The following is a 17,691-nucleotide window of genomic DNA, read 5'->3' on the forward strand; positions in this document are numbered from 1 at the left end:
TGAACAGAGGGCGAATCTTCTGCTTGATCTACCGAGTTGTCATGCACACTGTTGAATGCGAAATAAATAAGCTTTGAGTATAAGTCAAGCGCACTTTCAAATATTAATTGAATATTAATTTCAAATATTCTTGGATTAATTCTTAATCCAAGAATAAATAGCTTTCAAATAATGTGATTGAGTTCATCGTGGAAACCATATGATATTAGAAACAAAAATACGATCTTAAAAATAAAATATACTTCGCACAGATATATTTATTATTGATGCAAGTGAACAGTTGTAATTACAGAAAGCATTTTATAATTAAATAAAAAGAAGTAGTAAATTATTAATAAAATTGTTATCAGTTAATAATTATTTATATAATTAATTACTTTAACTCATAAATTTAATATTTTTGAAGACATACAATTTATGAGATCACGCTTGACCGATTTTTTAAATCACACTTTTTCCAGTAGATTACAGAAAAACTTATAACAAATTAATTTGTTATTTTAGAAAGGTTATATGTTTAACATGTAATATTAAATGCTTGAAACGTTAAAATATAATTTCGATTTATATTTAAAACAGAGTCAAATGCGAAATATAATAAAAAATATAATAGAAAATTAAGTGATACTTATTTGGCAATTATCACTTACGTTTTTGCATCTTAAATTCAGTGCGAGTTTACCACTCAATATATAAATACGCGTTATTATTACTTCGATATAATCATATGCAATCTGCTTTAATTTTTGGTCGTATATTGATCAGAAATACCTGATCTCATTCGTTCGCTATCTTTCGAAAGGCAATGGCAAACCACGAGAGTATCTTGCCATGAGAACTCTTCTAAATTAGGCTGAGGAATAGAAGTTTAAACTGTGTAAATTGTGAATAAGCGCACATCACAGAAATACCCTGACTGAGGAATCACCACGCTTTGACAAAAACTAAAAATTAGATAGTTCAGTTGTCTATGTCTAGCATGAGGAGGTACATAGATAGATTTTTATTTTCTGTGATGATTTCAGCTGAAGTTTTAATAAACAAGTAATAATAAAAAGTGAAATTGGTAGACAAATCAACAAAAAAGTATCATTAATCATCTATGAAAGGTATAGTTTTGTTGGTTTGTCTGCCAGCTTCACTTTTTACTATCGTTTCTTTATTAATATTTGGTTTTGAGGATGATGGATTTGAAGAAGAAGGTGATGATCCTCTTTGTAACTTATTGTTAGAGTTTCTCTCAGACAGAGATATTCATTCGTGGAATTTCTTTTTTGAAGCATTGAGAAGGTCATATTAAGATCTTTATTTTAGATTCTTAGTTGTATGTATTGATTAGAGCTTCAATTATATTGAATCTTACGATTAGTATTGATAGGTCTTACAAAGTACTATCCATTTTTGAAAATCGGCATTGTATTCTGGAAAATCGATAGGATTAAAGTTTGAAAATTTTTGGAGGATATGGATTTTGAATCAATAAAATTAACACAAAATTGTCAAATGGCAAATAATTATTTTGATATTATAATTAATATGTTTTTAATCATAGATTTAAACTCTCTAATTTTAATAATTGAATAAAGTAATTGGCACTTTATGATATTTCGTGAGTATGTTTGAGATAACACGATGATAAATGAAAATTGAAGTTGAGGACGTGTGTGTGTGTGTGTGTGTGTGTGTGTGTGTGTGTGTGTGTGTGTGTGTGTGTGTGTGTGTGTGTGTGTGTGTGTGTGTGTGTGTGTGTGTGTGTGTGGGCGTGTATGCGTGTGTGTGTGCGCACGCGCGCGCGCGCGCGCGCGAGAGAGAGAGAGAGAGAGAGAGAGACAAAATGTGTATAAATAAATAATATTTTATTTCTCATAAATGTATCGTAAATTTGAAATAAACAAATGATAAATAATTTCCATTCCCGACTGCTTCGCGATTTTTAATTTCTAGTTGAAGATAATTCCTACTAAACAAGTTACACAGAACGTTGTTCTATGAATTCGAAGGTATTATATTTTATAATATAAATAGAATTTAGGCTTTAGATTCAAAAGGTATAAGAGAAGGTCTATCAAAGTCTAAATATCTTAAAATGCTGATCAAACATGTTAGCAATGTGTCCATTCTCGGAAGTGCGAGATTATCTACTTTTAATATTTGAGTTATGAATCATCGACGCACACATTCGCGCGTGTGGGGTTCATGGAACGTGCGTTTTTTTTCGCATTGTTATACATCGACAGACGGCAGCGAGGAAAGAGACAGTCGCGCATATATTGTTAAAGAATTCGTGCACGTGCGTGGGCGTGTCACGTATGCGTGAACAGCTTGGAATTCAAATCGAGCGTAGGAAAGAATTACGTCCGTCAGGTATGGAACGACGTTCGGCAACCTAGCGCAATGAGAGATGTATGAAAGTAAATTTCACGAAGGCGAGAGGAAAGGATGTACATCATCTCTCTTTATGGAACGCATTAGCTTCTAATGTATGTACGACGTGAAAGGGAGGAAAGAGAGAATTAAATAAAAACATTTTTATTACAGACTCGTAATGTTACAATTGCTGATGTATACGTATTTTATCCTCTATTACTTTATTTTCATGTACAACGTTATATTACTATGAATTATATAATAAAAAATACCTCGCATACACACGCACACGCAGGACATACAAACATGACGCGCGAGTGACAATTATTTAGCAGTGAAAGAATAGCAGTGACAATTAAAACGGTGTATGTACAATTTCATTATTTAGTTTCCTTGATTCTCTTTCGTGTGAACAGTTGCAGTATAGTGATTGCTAATTATTACTCAGCGAGCTTGTTACGAAAGTCATTTGCACGTGATATCGACGACACCATTAACACCCACGACGTCCGTTGCCTTTTCCGTTGCCGCACGAACCTAGAATTATGCCGTTGCAAGTACAGGTTTGTGCAACGGCATAATCGCATAATTCCAGATTCGAGCTCCATCAATCGAATAACAGCCACGTTTCCCGACTTGCTTGATGCTGCCTTTAAGTATTATAGCAAAGTGTTCGATGTCAGCTTACATTGCAACAGTTAATTTTATAGCGGGATAGTTACGTCACACTCTGCGCTGTTAAAATTAATATCATATAAAACGAAGAATCTTTATTAGCTTTATTACGTAGACCGGTCGTGATGTGTGATGCCATAAAGATATTCCTCTTTTAAGAATTTAACGCCATTCATTATAAGCTATGTCGTTAATGTTGTATGTTGCGAACGAGGAATTTAAAATTTAACAAGTGTATCGCAAAAAAAAGACTTGATAGTGCTTGCAGGTGCTACTTGCAATGTGCAGACTTTGTGAATAATGGGACCCGACTTCTGCTCGAGTGTGTGTGTGTAGACGTTATCATTCCAATAGTAATAGTAACGGAAGTATCTCGAAGACGAATCGAGCTTAACAGAAAGGGTACGGTAGCGTGAGTCCGTTAAATAAACCGTGATAAAGCGATCGGTAATAATGCGCTCTGCGAATACTGCTTGAAGCGATGCATCAGCGTACGTCTCATTTGACTCCCTGCAATCTTTCGAGATTTCGAGTCGTTTCAACTTCTAATGCAGATATGCAACCTTCAAAATCTTAGATGTAGGAAGATATCAAGTGTGTACAGAAAAATCGATTTACGTATCATACGAATTGCACTTAGGTTTAATTACAAGTTACATACGTCTGTCGATCTAATTAGTACTGTATAAGTAAAAAATATTTTTATAATCTTTTCGTATTGTAAAACTTACTTTAAGATTAAAAAGTTAAGATAGCGCGGAAACAGCGGGAGAAAGAAGCTTACGTATTTAAGAGCTAATAGGTTAAGCCATTGCTTTTCGCGATTTTTTTATAATTATCATTACAATAATTATTATTGTTAATCCTACCTCATTATGATAATAACTCAATATAACTTAGCACAGTTGTAATCCATTAAATTGCATCAGACAATTTTTATATACTGGGTGTTCCGAAATTCACGAATCAAAATATAGCAAGAAATTTCTCGAAAAATTAAGTAAAAAGCTACTTGTAGTTATTTACTTTCAGAAGCAGTTTCTGAGGTATAAAGATTTAAAGCTGGCTAATCACAAATTACGTTTAGACAGTCGCATGTTCGTGAATTACCAATACTAACGCTGTGGCAGCACTAGCAATATTAATAAACATCTAAACGTAATTTCTGATTGATCAACTTGCCTTTATATCTCAAAAACTACTTTTTGTATATTTTAGTATATGTACTGCCAAAGCAAGTACCACTTCTTATATATAAAAATCTACAAATAATTATTTTTTTACTTAATGTTTCAAGAACTTTCTTGCTTTAATATTTTGATTCGCGTATTTTGGAACATTCTGTATATGTTACATAAAATGCGTTATCTCTAGTGACGTAGATAACATTAATTCTAATTACGACGTGCAAATAGATGTGCTTAAAATTTATTTTTTTATTGTTAACGTCACTTTATATCTTTCATCGCGATATTATTATCAGTTTAACAAGCTATATGAAAGTATTACAATTACCATATATATTTTATGACGGACATATTAATTTTAAGTTAACCCTCCGTGGTTCAACGTTTTTTTTTTCGCTTTTTTCCTAGTTTAACCGGGTCAGTGCCTGATAGCGTTTTTAAACGTGTTTTTGGGCTCTAAAAGATCTGAAAATATTCTGATACACTCTTGCAATTGGGATTTTAACTATTATGGTCGCCTCAATAAGGATATTCCACGTCTATGTTCATACTACACTCTTAAACATGAGTATGTAGTATTATCGTAGACGTGAAATATTCTTGTTGAGCCGGCCAGTTAAAATCCCAATACTTTTGCAACATTCCAGAATATAATTTCACAATTGTTTGACTCAACCGTTTTTTACTTTTTTTTTGTACGTGTCCGAATTTGAGACAAAATAATTAAAAATTGAAAATTTGCTTGGGTCTTTAAATTCTCTGTTTGACCACGGAGGGTTAAGTCTAAATTTGATTGTCGTTAGTTTACTGGTAAAGCGAATAATTATTCGCTTATTAAAATTGCTCTCTTGAGACATTATTAACTTTTGGCCGATATTCCTTTTTGTATAAGAAGCAGTCTATTGTGTTTCCGCTCGAGTAGTGGATCACGAATAATCTTAAAGACAGCTAGAAAATAAACGATGATGAATAGAGCACAGAATCTTGCATTGCGCTCTTGTTGCCGTTCCTGGACATGACGCTGAACGTTATCACGTGGTGAGCTCTAGGTAACGTTTATTCTCTATGGAGCCGTAACTGTGGGAGTAGCGGCCGCTATACGACGCCCTGGACCACGCACCGGCTCTATTCGAATAACTGTTACACACGATCAGCGAATTCATGCCGCCAGTTCTGTCGATCGGCACACCCTGGCCTCGTCCGTTCTGATGCAGACTGCTGCTGCTTAATCGATCGTTTTCCACCAGTGGCGCCCTGAGATCTTCGACCGCGCCGACATCGGTGTATGGCTTTGGCGCGCGAGTGCAACTGCTAAGAAACACTGCGGCTATTACGCCCTGTAAAAAAATCGAATATTGATTTTACCTACAACTCACAGTCAGAATGACTCATGAACTTATATTGTTTGAAAAGTTATAATTTGAAATTTTTACTTGGTTTGCAGATAATACAATTCAATTAAAAAAAATTAAAGAAAAATAACGTTAGAACGGGACGTTATTTTAAAATAATTTTTGGGATGCTGAATACCGATTTCTAAATTCTACATTCTAAAATAGATCTTCTTTGCAACTTTTATAATTGCAAATTTCTCAAAACTGTGACGTGATGGAGCAATTTGGAAACCGGTAATCAACATCAGAAAAATTATAAGAAATAAACAAATAACTAGTCTTAATTTATATTTAAAAAACTAATTGTTGAATTGTGTAATTGAACTATTTATTGATTCTTGAAACTTAAAATTTTGATTTTTTGAAAAGTTTATTAAGATCATTTAATTAAAGTTATTAACTTATAAAATTAATTTAGTTGCATTAAAAGTTGTATAAACAAATAACTATTATAAGTTCAAAGTTGCGTTAAATTAACTTAACTTAAAAGTTTATTTTAAAAAGCATAATTTACATAGAATTAAAACGTACATTTTCAATATTTGATTATTACAAATGACAAAACAATTACAATACATAATTAAATGTGCTGTTATTTTATTTGTAAATAGAATTTATACGAGATTACAGAGAAATATTGTTTTTTATGTAGGAATGTATTAAATGTTAATAAGTTAAAGTTTTAAAAATGTGTTTTAAAAATAATTAAATGAATTTAAAAATTAACTCATTTAAAATTATTTAAGTTTAGTTAAAAGTCAACTTTTTATTTTTACTATAAAACTTTTAACATTTTAATTACTTAATCCTGTAAATGTAATCCTTCAAATAGTAGAACGAAGTTTAATGTTCTGAGCACAATTTTAAATTCTTCACATGATTCTATTTTTGAACAGAAATATAATTGCATTGAATTATGTGATTTCTTTTTGAATAGCTCGGATTTAAACTAATATGTTGAAAGAGACAAATTGTAAATGAAATTAATCAGACATACCACTAGCATATGAAGTAATATGATGAACATAGTGCCATTCCTGAAACCGATATTGTCCAGCAGAATTCCTGCGACGCTAGGACCGATGAAAGCTCCAAGGGCAAAGGTACTTGTCCACAATCCGCTGATGAGACCGTAAGTTTCAAGATTATTCGGAAATCCAAACAATCTTCACATGAAACACGAACAAATGTCAGATGTATTTTCGATTTGTTAACATGGAAAGAATGGTTTTGTTTCATTATCTAATAATTTAACAGGCTACAAATTTAAAAATAATTTTGTTGGATTATCAAAATAAAGGGGTTTTTTTAAACATAGTGAGCAATGTTTAAAAAGTTTTGACATTTTATCAATTAACTTGAATCCCATAATTATTAAATACTTCAGCAAAAGCATTTTTTCGTATGAAAATAGATATTTGCATGTTATTCTTTTGCGACTTACACAGATGTCCTCAAGGCATCTGTGAAGCTTGCAACCAGTTGAGCAGCCATGCCTAAGCCGTGGATCACAAGGCCGCTGATAGGCATCCAGATTATGGTGGGCGTTGGAATGAACGGTGCTGGTCCGACCAGCGAGAAACCAATCATTACGAGAAAGCAGCCGGCAACGGTTGCTACCTGAAAAGCGTCATGTCTTTTTTGTGCTGATATATATTTACGCGATATACTTTAAACTTGATACAATGCCTTGGAACAATGGCTAATCCGAGATTACACGCGAAATTACTTGTACGTAATGACGTAATTTATGGGGGACGTATAATTCAATTAAAAGCTGGAATTCTGTGTAGAATCGTGACGATCCTTTTTTTTGTATCTGTATTACAGAATTACCTTTGGATGCCAGTAATTGTCGCAAAGCCAGCCCCATGCTGGTGCAGTTATCGCGTAAGTGCCACCATTAATGACAAACATTAGTCCCAGCACAACTGGGCTTAAGCTGAATTGCCTTAGATGCGGTTCCAGTGTTGCTTGCAAAAATCCGATGCTCATGCTCGTCGCGATTATCGACATGGAGGCGATCAGTACGCCGGGAATTTTCAAGACTTTCATTACTCCTGTAAATCATAACGGATAATGCATTGCGTGTAAAATTAATAGGGTCACGATCGTACGGTTTAGATATCCGCTCGAATGAACAGTACCTCCGGTGTTGTTTGCATCATTATCACTATCGTTGTGCACGGGTAGAATGAATGCAGTGCTGACAGCTGCCACGAACAACGCTGAGCCAAGGACCGCGAATGGTGTGGTATATCCACCTATCTATATACCCAACATGTGATATTAATAGCATTCTAATGCGTATTAATGTTACTGACGTTTAGATAAAATTATCGCGTGTACATTCAACGCGTTATTTTGCGAATGCGTGAATACGAAACGTAGATATTCGTATTTGAAATATAAGAAAGAGGGAGTAAGGGAGCATTATTAAGAACACATGTATATTACCTGATAAAGTGCACCTCCAACAGTGGGACCTACGATAAGACCCAAACCGAAGAAAGTTTCCAAACTGGCGAATGTCGTGGCAACATTGTTGGGAAACTCTTTGGCGATAATAGCAAAGCTGGCTGTCAGAAATGCAGCATTTCCCATTGCCTCCACAATCCTGATCACAAAGGACAGGATTATGAAAGGATAATGACCATCGACTTTGTCCAATAAACCGAAGAATATCGCGCAGGTTCCTGTAGTCAGGATACCGCCATTAAACAGATACTTTGGACCGATTCGATTGAGCTGCGAAAAATGATAAACTAGATTAATAAGTTGCGATAAACGATAATCTCTCGAAATATATTTCCATTAAGAAAATATTGACTCCAAATGGACTAAAGAATATATGTAACATCATATGTAAAAATGTGCAAAAAATCAGGTACTTACTAAAATAATAAAATCATTATTATAGTGTTATTATAACGATATTCAATAATACGTAACGTTTCCAAATATGTTGTTTTTAATGTCATATATAACATTGATATAAACAAATTTTGACCATGACTTAGAGATAATGTGTTTTTAAATCACTTTAGTGTTTCAAAAAAAATCATATCTCCACTTTTTGAATGTTTACACAATATTATTTTTGAATGTTCAAAAAAATACAAGAAAAAATGAAAATTTCAACATATTTTAAAGGTTTTTTTTTACTGAGATAGCTTATAAATTTTCGTTTTTATACATAAAATGAAATATTCTTGCATTTTGTGCATGTTGACTTTACAAATTTATAAGTAATAATTATTATATTAATATAACAGTAATCTTTCCCTAACAATTTCTCAAGTGATAGTTAATAACTTCTGAGAAAACCTTCATTTTAATTAAAAATTAAATATGGGAACATTTTTATACATATGTTAAATTATAATTTCTTTTTGTTGTAAATATTTGTAAACTTCTGATTATTTTTTTTGCGGAAATGTGACTATGAAAAGATGTTTAATGGAGTAGTAATTGAATATCTTCACGCGCGTGGAAATTGGCCACCCTGAGGAATGGCAAATTTCGATGTTTCGTGTTGAATTCTTAATCATTACATAGGTGTACTTGTGATTCGAATATCATACTTACTATGTTTTATATATAATTTCATTATGTTTTTAATTATTAGTTATTAATTCATAATATTCATTTCTCTAATATTTTATCTTCGGCGACAGTAGTATTATTTGTGATAAATATTTTAATGCGGATTTCATACTTATAGATAAGAATGAATGAGAATGATTTACGATAAAAAAACGAACAAAAAAAATCTTCCAGCTTACAGATAGTCGAATTTTATTACTTAGCTTTATCTCTTTAATGTGACGATTTGACTTATGATGTAAAGTTCGTATCACGACCTTGAAAATGCACCGTACGCGTTAATTAATTGTGTCATCACTTACATGCTGTCCGTAAAACGGACTAATAATAAAGACTACTAGCTCGAAAATCCCAAAGACTAGTCCATATTCCGATGGCGACGCCCCTTTTTTCTCGGCCTGTGGAAAAAAAAATGTACGTCAATGTACATAGCATTTACATAACGTTACGCATGCTGCGTGTTAAATTTTCAATATTTCGAGTCGTTCGAAATATTGGCAACTTGAAGACACATTGAGCTACGCAGTAGCTCCGTCAATTATCGCGTCGCACTGCAATTAATGTTCGTCGAGATAATATCCCGATAAACTTTGGAGCTTTGCTTCACGCGACGAGACTACGAACCAAATTATCGAATGTCGCCGTTTGTCTCGCGATAGATCATTCTTGGACTTCATCCGTATTTGACACTTTCCTTTTGCAAATGTATTTGTCTAGATATTACAATTTTTTCTTGTAAAAGGATGTAATATAAAAAACTGAGCCCTCAGACATAATTCTTATGCAATGAAGAAACAAATTACGATATAGAGGAAATTGTCTCATTTCTTTTTTTTAACTATCTCTTCATGAGATAAGAACAAAATGCATTTTTAATAACAAAATAGCAAATAGATGTTCACTGACGCACATAATCCAATAAAAATTGCTTTCCTGTGAATATCATCCATTTCTTCTACAGTGCAAAGGATATATTTTAGGGACTCTAATGCAAAAATAAAAATAAGGTTCTATCTGTTTATTTGGATTTCAGAAATTATAAAAATAAAATTAAAATTATATTTATTTATAAATGTGCACATTAAGAAAAACAGAATTTAATTAAATTGTACAAAAAAAGAAGAGTTCTATAAAATGTTAATGCGTGTGTGTATAGAACATATATAAATTTATAATTTATAAACAACATTCTACAAATAAAATTTTATAATTTTATAAATTAAAAATTTTTTTTTACCCAACTGTTTAAGGAATAAAAATTACAATTTTTATCTATTTTATTTAATATTTTCAAGTTCAATTTAATTTAAATTATTATTTTTATAAAGTATAAATGAAATATAAATGACTATCTGCTAAATGTGTAAATTAAATTGGCTAGAGATTAATTTAGAAACAATGAGTGAAACTTCAGAACTCCTTAGCACTGAAGTATTATACATGCTATGCTATTTTTGTACGGCCCTGATTTCTACATATATAGAAAACGTTATGTATAATATGTATGACATATAATTTGATCTTACATTTTTATAATAGTTTTATTTTCGCATTTACTTTTTGCAATAGAATGATTCTATTAAGAAAAAAAATTAATCGAACTTGCCAGACTCTTTGACTTATCTAGAAGATTTCTTCAATAAACGTTAACCTTTGCACTTTTGAAAGAGCGATTTGAACTCGGATAATTCGACGCCTCCAGGCGCATCAAGTGATGTGTGAAAAAATGTCGTAACATTTTATTAACATCTACTTTTCTGATTAATTATTTTATTAATATTTTAATATGTCTTTATTAAATATTTAAAATTTAATAGGTATAGTAAAACATATTTTATATAATATTTATATACCGTCTTCCAGATAGAACACTTTATCCAAAGAATATCCTTTGAATATAATTTATATTATATTTTTATCACTTTTACATGAATATGATACATAAGATATAAATATAATAGAATAAATAATTGATTCAACATATGGAAAGTAAAAAAATAATATGATGGCAGTTGAAAATATCAAGTGTGATAAATTGATAAATGATTCAAACCGTGAGAGGACTATTTGGCATTAAACAAATTTGCTGCATTAAACAAACTTTTACGATTAAATATGCTGTTAAAGATAAATAACGAAACATTGTTACTCATATAATAAAATTTTAAATTGTGTCTTACATATTCTTTTGTATTTTCAAATCCAAGAGAGATATTTAAGTGTTTTATTTTTGATAATTTATTGCAGAACAATGAGACTATAGTTTTGTAAACACTTTGGCCACACCGCGTCTGAAACTCATATCTCGACGATAATTTAGACGAATATCTGTTTCAATTTATAACTTACGAAGTAGACTGTTTATGTTTAGTGGCACCATAAGTCGATTATCATCATTTTGTTATGTCTATGAATCGCATGTAAGCCAAACATTGCTATCTTTTGATATTGTGCGACAGAATGTTGAAGATTGAAAGGTCTTCTTCACATGACGTTTAGTCGCGTAAAAAATAAATGACAAGAATATCACCATCTTTTGCGTTGAATACTCACGAACGCGATTTCTTTCGAGAAAAATCTATGATTGTCGCGATCTTTACCTCTTGAGGGTAGAACGGTGCTTGCAACGAGACGCAGATGGCATTTGCGAAATCAGCGATACTGATGACGATCAGGGTGAGCCATTGCCGCTTGGTGAATTTAGCCATATTTTCGCCGATCTAATTCTGCACACTTCTATGCTTTCACACCCGTCCGAAATTCGTGTACGCCGCAATGCGAGACCGGATGCACTGGATCTGCTACTCTGATCGTCGATGAAGATCAGGGATGAGAGATTCCCCGATTTACATCAGGAGCAACAAGCACGGCTGAGTCGATCGATAGATTTGCTTGTCACGCTTACGGCAAATAGTACACATTTAGTTCACTTACTACTTGTATACTTGTATACCATATCTCGTTTTGTCGCGTCTCGTCTCGTCTGATTCGTGGCGCGCGCGCACGTGTTTACTACGTGCGTGGCCGAGCGTCGTTGCCGCACTACGCGTTTACTTTTAAAGGACTTTTGCAAGAACCGAGAGAAGAGGGTCGGAGGTCGAATGATATGTCCTACCACGGTTCTAATTTCATTATCGGCCAACGCGCCGACAAGCCTCTCGCGAGCATGTTACAGGGCGTGAATTTACGAGCGACCGGCGCGAATCGGATCGGAATCGACTTTACTTCATTTGGAGTATCCCATTTATCTGTGCTTTTCTATAATTGTTTATACCTGTTTCTTAAATACATATAATGGTATCTAAGGAATTACATTTTTTTCATAAACTTACAATTTCCGATTTGATACTACGAAACAGTAAACAGAGGATTTTTTAAATATTTTTTATTTTATTATTTTTTCTATTATTTTTTTAAAAGTTTAGATAATTTTGTTAATTCTAAACCATTGAACACACAATCTTCTTGAACGTATGCACATATAAGACGCATTTAGATTATAGTAAACTATACTAGAAATCTATAATACATCTGTAATGTAAATTAAAAGTTAACAAAATTACAATCACTTATCGAACAATTATTTCAATGAAAAAACTTTGAAAAAGAAGCTATTCATTAAAAATGATAATTTTACGTCACGTTTTTTATTTATTGCTCATTAAAATAATCAATTCTGTCATTTTGTTTATTTCAATGCATTATGAATTTTATATTTGCAACAAACGGTGATTGTAAATGGAAGATAAGATGCGTTTATTTTATAGTTTTTAAATTATTGTAGAATAATTTAAAATCTTAATCGGCAGTCTGTTAATTATGGACATAGGTAAAATGAACTGAACATTTTAATTATCTTTGAAAGTTTGAATTACATTCTGGAAGCATGCTCTGAGAATATAATACTTCACTTACGAACTATCTTCATTTATTTTATAATTATTGATAATCTGTTGAAAAATAGGTTTGATTATTACTAGTCTAAATAATGCAGTTGGCAGAAGTGAAAATTACTGGTGTTGCGTTTTGTTTCTTTTACCAGTAAAACCAGTAGATGATATCAGCGTTGTAGATTTTTAGGTTAAAAATTGCGGACATTTTAACGTTACCGCAAGTTTGTAATAACATTGCAGAAACTTTTTGTAACTTCCATACTATATTACAATGTTTTAATGTAAAGTTTATGCAATGTTTCTTTAATTTTTCAATGCTGGCTTATAATTTTAACTTTTACTTCTTATAACAAATATTACATTAATGATTAATGATTAATATTATTGAAATATGGATTTTTAAATTTTAAACTCTTTCCTCTCTTTTTTCCTTTCTTTTCTTTATCTTTATCTTTTTTCCGTATTTAAAAACTCCTTTCTTCTTTCTTCTTTTATTTTTCATTATTTTATTTCTTCTCTTTTTTATATTCAACGTTTTATAATATCTATCCGTCAATTACATGTGATTTTTTTCTGAAAGATGGAAAAAAATATTTTATTAAATAAATTTTTATTTTTATATCAAAATTTTAAAATATTAAACCTAATCCAGCGGTTATTAAAAATGTATATTATTATCTTATATATATTCGTTTTCCTATTTTCTTTTTCTTTCATTTTAAACTTTTTCTTTTCTTTGTTTTTTTTCTTTAAAAAATTTTTTTTTAACTATTCTTGCATCGCATCGCGTTACAAACTTTCCTAATTTATTTACAGAGTTGAGTAAGTAAAAAATTAGAAGTTGAATAATAAAGTTAATAACTTTTAACTTATCTTAATTAATTTTTAATAATTTAATTTTTAACTTTGATTATTTTTGAAACACATGAATTTCAATTTATTAACTTTTTATTAAAGTTAAAAATTTATTTGTATAATTCTTTATAATTTGTATAATTCTTTGTATAATTCTGTATAATTCTTTATACAAATAAATTTTTAACTTTAATAAAAAGTTAATAAATTAAAATTCATGTGTTTCAAAAATAATCAAAGTTAAAAATTTAATTATTAAAAATTAATTAAGATAAGTTAAAAGTTATTAACTTTATTATTCAACTTCTAATTTTTTACTTACTCAACTCTGTAAATAAATTACGAAAGTTTGTAACGCAATGCGATGCAAGAAAATCTCTAAAAGTTGCGGTAGTCTCGCATAGCGAGAGACACTCCGCTTGCCCAAAGCGCGCGTGCACACCGCTTAATGCCTCCCTACTTGGTTCGGTGACCGCAAATACGCGTGCGCCGTCTAGGCTGCCTCCCCACTCTTCTCAGTCGCTCGATCATTCGCACTACCTGACGCGTACGTGCCGCCAGTCGACCACGTGCGTCTCCGATAGTGTGAATGACCGAGCGACCGAGGAGAGTGGGGTGTCAGGCCAAACAGCGCGTGGCGTGCCGCGGTCAACAACCCGAGTGGGGCATTTAACAGAGACGACGCGGTGTGCAAGTAATGCGGAGTCTCTCTCGCTATCGTCTCTCCGATCAACGACTTTAAGAAAGTTCTTTTTGCATCGCATCGCATTGCGATTGTTGCTTTAGTGTTAAAGAACTTGGTGATAAAAAATTGTACAGCTCAACGAATACGCAAATTAAAGATAAAGATTCGTGCTTTCAAATGCTGTAAACCGCATTTGCAATTTTTATTTCACGCCGTAGAGTTTTCTAAAAAATTTTGAGATTTGTCGTATTCTCATTTGAATTTGCGTAACTTTAAAAACAATCTGTAAATCGTTCAATAAATTTCTCAATTTAATCTCGAAACTAAAGATTTCAAGCTTTAAAATATTTTTTTACAATCATTTTTAATGAAGTTACACTCTCTTGAATTTTACCTATTTTTAGGAGTCAGAATATGTAATACTTTAATTTTGCTGTCGAGTGTGTATTTGATCAACGTAAAATAATTTTACTTTTCTAAATATATTGTAAAGTTATATTAGATTTGATGATACTTACTAAACATTTAAAAAAATAAAATTATTTTTCAACTTTAAATAAAAGCATGAAAAAATAATCGAAAACAAGAGAGACTCATCTTGGTAACTTTCTTCACATGTCTTCAGGGTTAACAAGAATGCACGTGGTCACAGAGTCGAGTTTTTGTTAATAATTAGTTTAAAGTGCGAGATAATATTCAGTATACTTACGACGCTTTAAACATTTGAGGAATTTAGCTGACACACGATCTTGTAGTTCGTTGCCCTTGTGTACTGCGCGATGTGTTTACGCAAGGTCACCGCGCTATCATTCGCGTTTCGAGACTCGAGCGAGCAGGTAGCAGTGCTAGCTAGTTACAACTCCGTAACTGCGTATCGTGTTGGTGAGTGAAACAAAATTATTTGTTCTACGTTGAAGTAATGAATCTGTGAAAGAATATTACAGACAAATATAACATTATTACGTATATATAAACAATCATTAATTTCAAACAAATTACAAATTTAATAGTACACTATTAATATAACTCAATACACATAGTCAAAATACGCAATTTCCGCGATAACAGCCGTTCTGGAAGTTAACGCAATGAGAGAACCAATCGGCATCGCAGAAAAGCGACAACTTTGATATATTCGATATACTTATTCTTTATATGCTTTTTTTAAAGAAAAGATGTCTTTTTTGAAAAGAATTCTAATTGTTTATTCAAATTTAAATAAAGAATTATTATATAAAGGGACTTTAAAAGTGATCTTATGACCTTATCAATCTTTCTTAAAGTAAATAAATTATTTGTTCAAACAATTGATTTAATTTTAATAAATAATTATTTAATTCAAAGAAGATACTGTCAGAAATGTAAGACACAATTTAGTTAGTTTGAGTTTAAAAATATATTTCTTTTATTTAAGAAAAAATTTGCGTTGCACGATCAAATTATTTCTTTAATTCTAGTAAAAGGAACAATCATAAAATTTTTTTGAATTAAAGAAATTTTTTTATTAATATGTAGCAATGCACAAATTTCTTTGAATCAAACAGATATTTTTTGACTTAAACAAACCTTTCTCTGGGTGTTTAAAAAGTAACTTTTGAAATATCGATTATTTTGAGCACAGTCTTAATTTTTGAATCTTATGTTTGTGTGTTACAGTATCATCGTAGCTTCGTGGCTGAGTAACTCCGCTTGTTGCGCATCGATCGGTGAGTCAGTAATAAATTTTCTTATTATATTTGCATGCTTTTTAAATGTCCTGCGCAGGATCAAGGTATAATTTTATCGCGCGATCGTATTCGTATTTTCGCGAGTGAGCGAGTGAGTGAGTTAATCTGAAGAAGAGGAAGAAGACTGGAAGACAACCTTGGGGTGAGTAATATTTGCAACATGCACATATAACGTACCCAGACTAATCAATGAATGTCATATGTTACAGATATTCGAGATGGAAGGCGACGAGAAGAGGATACCACCCATCGTCGCCGACTTGTAATAAAATAAACGAACTGCAGCCGGTTCGTCGCGTTGCGCGTTTTTTTCCGGGAGTGCCGTTTAAGTATTAAACTTTATAAATAATAAGTCCACGCGCGCAAATTTAGTACTACTCGCGAGTGTTCCGCGTGTGCAACAAGTTGAAGAGGACAATTTCGACCACACTGAGAGGAGGAGGAGACCTGGGAGAGGCATCGGGCTTCAGCGGAGCAACTTTGGGGTAAATATAATTCCCTATTTATATAAATTTAATAATTTTTCTCTTTTTCATTTGATCTTAAAACAATAATTTAAAAAAAGTTACTTAAAGAAAATTTATAGAAAATGTTATGTACGTCTAGAGAAAAATTATATTTAAATTGATAAAATTGTTTCTTTAATTTGATTTTTTTAAGTTGAAATAAAAATATCTTTGAGAAAAATAAAAATTTATTTGATTTCAAGAAATGTGTGACCTTATCAATTTTTCTTAAAGTATATCAATTATTTGTTCAAATAATTGGCTTAATTTTAATAAATAATTATTTAATTAAAAAGAATACTGTCAAAAATGTAAGACTCAATTTAGTTATTCTGATTTTAAAAATATATTGCTTCTATTACAATAAAGATTTGCGTTGCACGATCAAACTATTTTTTTAATTCTAATAAAAGAAACAAACATAAAATTTCTTCGAATCAAAGAAATTTTTTTAACAATATAGCAATGCACAAATTTCTTTGAGTCAAACAAATATTTTTTGACTCAAAAAACCTTTTTCTGGATATATAAAAAGTAATTTTTGAAATGTCGATTGTTTTGAACACAGTTTTAATTTTTGAATCTTATGTTTGTGTGTTACAGTATCATCGTAGCTTCGTGGCTGAGTAACTCCGCTTGTTGCGCATCGGTCGGTGAGTCAGTAATAAATTTTCTTATTATATTTGCATGCTTTTTAAATGTCCTGCGCAGGATCAAAGCATAATATTATCATGCGATCGTATCCGCAATTTCGCGAGTGAGTGAGTGAGTGAGTTAATCTAAGGAAGAGGACGAA

At 31.6% G+C, this 17,691-nt stretch overlaps 2 protein-coding genes across 2 annotated transcripts in view; one reads left to right on the top strand and one right to left on the bottom strand.

Moving 5' to 3' along the window:
- LOC105203826 (juvenile hormone-binding protein) overlaps positions 1–17,691 on the top strand; it is a 423,181-nt gene that overhangs the window by 280,908 nt on the left and 124,582 nt on the right. The gene's annotated exons all lie outside the window — the stretch shown is intronic.
- Positions 2,514–12,266, bottom strand: LOC105203816 (MFS-type transporter SLC18B1). The gene is made up of 8 exons (XM_011172728.3): positions 11,830–12,266; positions 9,532–9,627; positions 8,081–8,371; positions 7,771–7,891; positions 7,460–7,683; positions 7,068–7,243; positions 6,621–6,789; positions 2,514–5,566 (listed from the first exon to the last, which is right to left on the bottom strand). Exons 1-8 carry the CDS (start codon positions 11,935–11,937, stop codon positions 5,261–5,263), a joined length of 1,491 nt encoding a protein of 496 aa, XP_011171030.1. The 5' UTR covers positions 11,938–12,266; the 3' UTR covers positions 2,514–5,260.

The sequence above is a fragment of the Solenopsis invicta genome, chromosome 6, assembly GCF_016802725.1.
Source record: "Solenopsis invicta isolate M01_SB chromosome 6, UNIL_Sinv_3.0, whole genome shotgun sequence".
In the NCBI taxonomy this organism is placed as follows: Eukaryota; Metazoa; Arthropoda; class Insecta; order Hymenoptera; family Formicidae; genus Solenopsis; species Solenopsis invicta.